We start from the raw sequence: 6,901 nt of genomic DNA on the forward strand, positions 1-6,901 counted from the left end.
AAAAAATTTTTTCTCATAAATATATAAAAAAAAAAAAAAATTTTATAACAAAAAACATAAAAAAAAAAAAAAAATATATATATATATATATATATATATATATATATATATATATATATATATATATTTTTTTTTATTGAATAATAACGTGGAGAATATGGCTGAAATAGCTGAGAGGTGTTGGAGGTTTTATTTACCTTTGTGCATTTGGTTTTCTTGTTTTCGACATTTCGCTCTTCTGTTCTGGAACCAGACCTGCAGCGAAGAAGAGAATAATGCATTAAAACTGTTAAGAAGAGGAAAAGCCATAATATTTAGTTTTAAAATGCCACGTTTATGCTATTAAGATTATTAAAATACAATCTATGTGAGTAAGAAGAAAATGAGGGATAACAGTACACCTTAGCAAAGTGTAGCAAAATGTAAACAATGGCACTTGACAAAATGTGTGTGTTGTCTTTTATGACTTTGTATTTTTGTGTTTTTATGACGTTAAGCATTTTGAACTGCCTTATCGCTGAAATGTGTTATACATATTACTTTAATTGATTGATTGATTGATTGATTAAATATAAAAGATATCTGAATTCTGAAAATAAAATTAAATCCAAATATAAAGAACAAAAAAAAATTTCTTGAACAGCTAATTAAATGAAAAAAAAATTACAAGGGAATGACAAGAAGATTAGAAGTCTAAGATGCCACAATCACACAACTGAATAATAACACAAATAAATAAATAAATAAATAAATAAATAAATAAATAAATAAATAAATAAATAAATAAATAAATCACTGTGATGACGTGTCGTCAACCATCTCCCCAATTCGCAGCCTGCCTTTTAAAGCTGCAGGCTATATGCGGGCCAGCATTGTTAATCGCCATCAACTTAATTTGCCTCGTTGAATAACATTATCTCCCCTCCCCTTCGACCCCCGCAATGATTATCATTTACAGATGCGAAATTAGCGGGTCGGTCGGCGCGGGCGGCAGACTTGGTGATGATGACTCACAGTCAGGGCGCCACCAGCCCGTTTCCAGCTGCGCAACGCAGCCGCGTGCATGCACGGGTGTTGCTGCAGCAACAGGGGGGGGAGAAAGCGGGGGGCAGTCGATAAACGGGGCCATTAGTGACGGAGGGAAGAAAAATGGCTTGAACATAAAAACTCTGTCGCCTTAAAAATACATCTTGGAATATTTTCTGTAAATAAATAAATAATAAATAATTATATTATATTATATTATATTATATTATATTATATTATATTATATTATATTATATTATATTATAATCTAGACTGTGCTGTGTGAGAGAGGGAGGGAGTGTGTGTGCGTGTGTGTGCGTGCGTGCGTGTGTGTGTGTATGTGTGTGTGATCAGCTCTTCAGCGGTACAGACGTGTTTATCAGTATCCCAGGTGATTTTTGCATCCACGCAGCAGCCTTCCTTCAGATAAATCAAGGCTAATATTAAGACGGGCCTCGGATCAATTCCAATTACGCGCCAGTATGTTAAGCAAAGTGAACTACACTGGTTCAGACAGTTATTTCTTCATTAAGGGCCACTCAATGATGCGCTTCACAAATACCCTAATCTCATTTCCCTTTTGATTTTTTATTAGAGACAGTGAATAATGACATTTAATTTAGCGGCGCGCCAGAAAACCCAGAGATATTAGTCGTAACCGAATTACTGCCTGCTCCTCACCAAGCTCTCATAACTTTCAATTAGATTCATTGACAGCTGCTCGGAGCGCAGGTTCACAGCCGATTCAACGACCCTTGCTGCACGACACTGTAGAAAAACATGTCAGAGTGCACTAAAAAAAATAAAAAATAAAAACAGAGCAAGAACAGAAAAGGGGGCTTTCTGAGACTTTTCCAGGGCGAACTGGGTGCGATTACAATCCACCTGATATGAAGTGAAGAAGAAGGAAAAAAAAAACACTAAGACTGCTGTGACTTTGCAAACCGCATGCACGCCGTAAATTATTATAATGAACACACTGTATTAGCTGGGACGGCAGTTTCACCCCCGCATCGCGCTGTCAACTGCGGTCCGACAGTGTTCAGCTCCAGAAGTGGCGCAGTCGCCGCGCTCATAAAGCTCTGTGATGGGGCTTATTCATCCGATTAGATAGATTTGAACAGCAGCAGAGTTGCTTCCACAATCGAGTTATTTCTAATCTGTTTTTATGGGGACACTACATCAAAGCCGGTGGCAGATATTGCAAAGAAAATGAGGAGGGATACGAGTTGACATAAGAGCGCGTCCCTTGAAGCGGGCATTCAGGCTCTTCATTCATTTTAATCATTGTTGGGGAGGTTTTTCTTTTTTTTTTTCTATTATTATTTTTCTCCATTCCCTCCAACACTCTGCAGGCCTACCGCTGTGAGTTCAGTAGAGCTTCTCACTTCCTGGGTCATTCATAGCAAATCATGCTGCTTTGATATGACAGACTGCAACCAATGAACCACCTACAAGGATAAATTATGGTTTCTAGTTATTGTAGCCCATCACAGAGGACACAAGCTTAAAGAAAATGCACGTCTAAATATTTCCAAATTGTTAAATTTTCTGCCTGTGGGGAAATTTATCCTAAGGGTTGCATGAAGTTTCATAACTGACAGAGATGGTGTAGTTTTTTTTTGTTGTTGTTGTCACTTGTTCTGACATTAGTTTATAACAATTAATTGGAATAGACGTGTGAGCAATAAACAGCTCTTTATTAGATAACATGGGAATGTCTTAAAAAACATGCAGATAGTCACTGCTTTTATTTGTTTATTTTTACATTTTACATCTAATGGTCGCATCTTCTTTTAAAAAAATTAAACAAAATAAAACGAAAAAAAACAAGTACTTATGTCGAATTTACTTTAAAAAGACGTCGACGTTATACTTCCATGTCAATGACGTGAATGGGGGGTTAAAAAATGAACAGCACGTCGACATGAAGATGTCTACATTTTGCTGAAATTAGCTTAGCTTCAATCCCTTGTTATTTAGGCTAAATTTGAACCGAACACAAAGGCTAAAAAGCTAACATTTTCTAAGCTAACTAAGGAGACGAAGAAGTAGAACATGCTAACACGAAGTAGTCATAACGTCTTTCAAGCGCCTCAAGAGTGCTGTTTTGGAGTTTATTTTTTAATTTCTAATTTATTATTATTATTATTATTATTATTATTATTATTATTATTATTATTATTATTATTCATGCCAATATTGTTATTAATTTGAGTCATTTTAAAGTTTAAAAACACGAATAGCCCAAACATTTTTTGTTTTAAAAAAAAGTTGTGTTCAGACAAAATTATAAAGGAAAAAATAAATTGAAACATTAATTTTCAAACATATTGCTACATTTCCACCCCACGTTTTATTGGCAAATAAATTCAAAACCTGACTTCAGGTTTTGCTTTTAAAGTGAACTCTGTGCATTCCTATGTGGCATCTGTACGACTCTCATTAAAGTGCACACAGATTTCCATGGCACAATTATCAAGAGCTTGTAGCAATGGTTGCCATAATATTGAGTTCCACTACAGTGGAAATCGTCTCCCCACCCCTTTTTTTTTTGTCACATGCATGAGGATTTTTTAAAAAATAAAATAAACTGTGGTTACTCCTCACCTGCACTCTGGCCTCAGACAGTCCCAGTCTCTGGCTCAGCTCCTCTCTCATGAACGCGTCCGGGTAGTGCGTCTCGTCGAAGAGCCGCTCCAGCTCGTTGAGCTGCTCCAGGGTAAAGTTAGTGCGACTCCGCCGCTGCTTCAGTTTGCCCTGCGCGTCCTCGTCCTCGGACTTTACGTCGTCCTTCTTCTCTTTGCACTCATATATCCCTGTCGGGAAAGATGCGGCGGGTCGGAGAAAGGAGAACAACTGAGTGGGTTTTATCACAAAACACACACACGCACTCGTTTGCATTAAAACCCACATAGGCTTTCCCCAAAATTGGGTGCCATATCCCAGCCAAAAACAATGGGGGCCATCAGGCCTTATGGGCCTGATAGTTTGACACACACACACACACACACACACACACAAAATAAAAACAAAAACACGAACCAGCCTGATCCTTGAGGGATGAGGCCTGTGGCTGCATTTCCAGCCTCCATTAGGCAGTGTGTGTAATGTCAGCGACATGTAAATCAGTCACATGGCCATGTAAGTGTCGTAAGAGAGCGAGTTAAACAAGAGAGATACATTAAGACCACAGAGAGAAGACTAAACACTCACCTCTGTAAAATCAGATTTCTTTAATATTAGAAACAAAAAAAAGTAATTCTGACATTCACGCCACCACCCTGAAAAGCTGCCTCAGTTTATTCTTTCTTTTTTCACAGTGAAGTCACTGCTTCTACTATTAATAGTAGCACAGATGTCAGCTGTTTGAATAACTGATCTGCTCAGTGGCAGCTTTTTTTTTTCTTTTTTTTTTTTTTTGCAGGTTGTAGTTCCCTGACGTCGAACTGTTCCGTCCTCAGACTGAAGCCTAATTTAATTGGTTTACATAAAGCTTCATTAAGTGAAATCCCCCTTCCTTCATCTCTGTTGGCAACGAGGTGCAGAGTAACAGAGGAGAGAAGCTAATCCTTTAAAAAAAAAAAGTAAAAACTGCCAACTAAATGTTTAGAACCAATGCACACTCACTGTCTTAGCTGCTGATTTCCAGAAGGCCTGTAAAGCTGCTACAGACATTTTAACATGTGCAGCCGCTTTTTATTATTATTATTTCTAAATGTCGAAGAAGAAATCTTACTTTACGATAAATGACAAACTACCTACGTGATTTAGCTGGGAGCTGCAGAAAAATGAATGAAAAGCGTTCAAGAGCGCGGATGGATGCAGACAATAAAATTAGGACGTGAAGTCAACACCGTAATAAAATTACAACTGAAGTTTTTAAATTGCACTCATATAAATTGTGACCGAGATTATTGATATTGCATGTAAATATCAATAATTCAGTACAGAAAAAAAATAAACATATCGTATATTATTGCAAAAAAAAGCAGTTTCTCCATTATTATTATTATTATTATTATTATTGTTGTTGTTGTTGTTGTTGTTGTTACTAAAGACTCAATTTTGAAATCGTAATTTATACGATTTCAAAATTGAAATCGTATAAATGCTACTACAGCCGCATTATAGAACAGTTTACAAAGACGACTCGAGTCATAAATTCTTCTTCTTTTAATAAAAATTATGTCTGGAAACATGAAATAGTTAAAGCGCTGCTCAAACGAAGGGCCCGCCTCCTGCTATGTGCAATAATCTCCGAATATGGTTTTAACTTTCCTTCAACTAAACTCGTTCAAATCCACATTTAAATTCGTGGGTTTTTTTACGTCTTGTTTCTGATTGTTAATCCCTCCGATGCAAAAACAGCGGATGTCGAGATATTTTTCGCCGACACAACACGGCTTCTTTCGCCCTTTCTTCTTCTTCTTCTTCTTCTTGTTCTTCGTTTTTTTTTTTTTGTTTTTTTTTGTAAAGAAAAAACAAACTAAGATTTTAAAAAAAAGGCTCACCCTCAGTCGCCCTGGAAACATTAAAGTCCTTCAGTTTCTCCTTCTCCAGCTCCACGTGGTCCTTGTAGAGGTGCACGGGGCAGTGGTTGGTGTCCGTAATGTCCTGCAGGTTTGTCTCCGGGCTGCCCAGCTCCCGCGCCCGCGTCAAGCCGCTCTCCAAAACTTCCCTGTACGTGATGCTCTCTTTGCTGCTCTCCTTGCTCTTCTGATCGAAAGACTTCGACACGAATGCCGTAAGTTCTTCCATGGTCGCTCGCCTCTCTGTCGCTCAGTAGTGGTCCTGTTTTGTTTTTGTTGCTTTTTCTTTCTTTTTTTTCTGTCTTGTCTTTTAGAGAGTGAAAAAAAAATCCACCGTGTAATCGCTCGGTGTTGTTCTTCTTTGCACAGCCGCTGCCGCTGCTGCTGCTGCCGCTGCTGCTGCTACTGACGGCTCTGCGCTCTTTTTCTGCGGAGGCTGACAGCGGCGACAGGGATAGAAAGGGTGGAGAGGAGGTGAGATCACTCCTGCTGTTGTGGCTGTGTATTTGAGAGCTACACTATTTATACACGGCCACCTCAGCCCAGCCTCCCCCCACCACCACCCACACCACCACCCACACCCACTCTTTCCCTCCGATCTGTGTCTTGGGCAATTACAGGCCGCCTCTACTTTGCAGAATTCAACTTTCAGCAGCTTTTTCTTTTTTTTTCTCCTTTTTTCTTTTCTTTTTTTTTTACCCCCTTCCTTCCTCCTTCTCCTTCTTCTTCTCTCACAAATCAATGACTGATGGAGGCGGTTAATTGAATTACGGGGTCATTAAAATGCTCACGGTGCCTCACTCCTGCAGGAGGCTGCGTTATGGCTGCTACGTCTAATTAATTCAGAGAAAATGTAATCAAGGTGATTGGGAGATACAAACGCAGCGGATTGTTGAGTTGCCGCTTCGTTTCCTTGAGCTGATCAATTATTTTTGCTACAAAAGCCACCCGAAAATCCTCCAATCGGCTGACGGGATTTTGTGAAAGCGGAGACAAGAACAAAAAAAAAAAAAAAAAAAAAGAAAAATACATCAATGGAAAATGAAATATCTCAATGTTTATGGGAATGTAAACACTGTGCAACAAAAGAAAATGCACTGGCTCCTTTAAAGATGTCAACAGATGTCAAACATTTCCTACCAGGGTAATACTTATAATAATAATAAAATAAATTAAAAATAATAGTAATGCTAATAAAAATATACAAAATATATTTTTATTTCAAGGAAATAAATCATGTGAATGTAATTGTTATTGTTTGGCTGTTACAAATTTAAACATTTTTTCTTCTTCTTCTTTTAGCATTTTCCTATAATCGTTCGCGTTACAAATGTGAGATAAAA

The 6,901-nt window shown here is 37.9% G+C and overlaps 1 protein-coding gene across 2 annotated transcripts in view; it reads right to left on the reverse strand.

Annotated features, from left to right (window-relative positions):
- shox (shox homeobox) overlaps window positions 1-6,086 on the reverse strand; it is a 13,434-nt gene extending 7,348 nt beyond the window's left edge. The window contains exons 1-3 of one of the 2 annotated variants that reach the window (XM_015014754.1): window positions 5,541-6,086; window positions 3,637-3,845; window positions 198-255 (exon numbers count right to left, since the gene is read on the reverse strand). In XM_015014754.1, the coding sequence (XP_014870240.1) occupies window positions 198-255; window positions 3,637-3,845; window positions 5,541-5,787 (514 nt within the window). In that variant the 5' untranslated portion in view covers window positions 5,788-6,086. The remainder of the gene's footprint in view (window positions 1-197; window positions 256-3,636; window positions 3,846-5,540) is intronic. The other variant, XM_015014755.1, reaches the window with a different exon arrangement.
- Window positions 6,087-6,901: the final 815 nt, after the last annotated feature.

Source organism: Poecilia latipinna, unplaced genomic scaffold (genome assembly GCF_001443285.1).
Source record: "Poecilia latipinna isolate Pla-1442-1.1 unplaced genomic scaffold, P_latipinna-1.0 Scaffold1844, whole genome shotgun sequence".
NCBI lineage: Eukaryota > Metazoa > Chordata > Actinopteri > Cyprinodontiformes > Poeciliidae > Poecilia > Poecilia latipinna.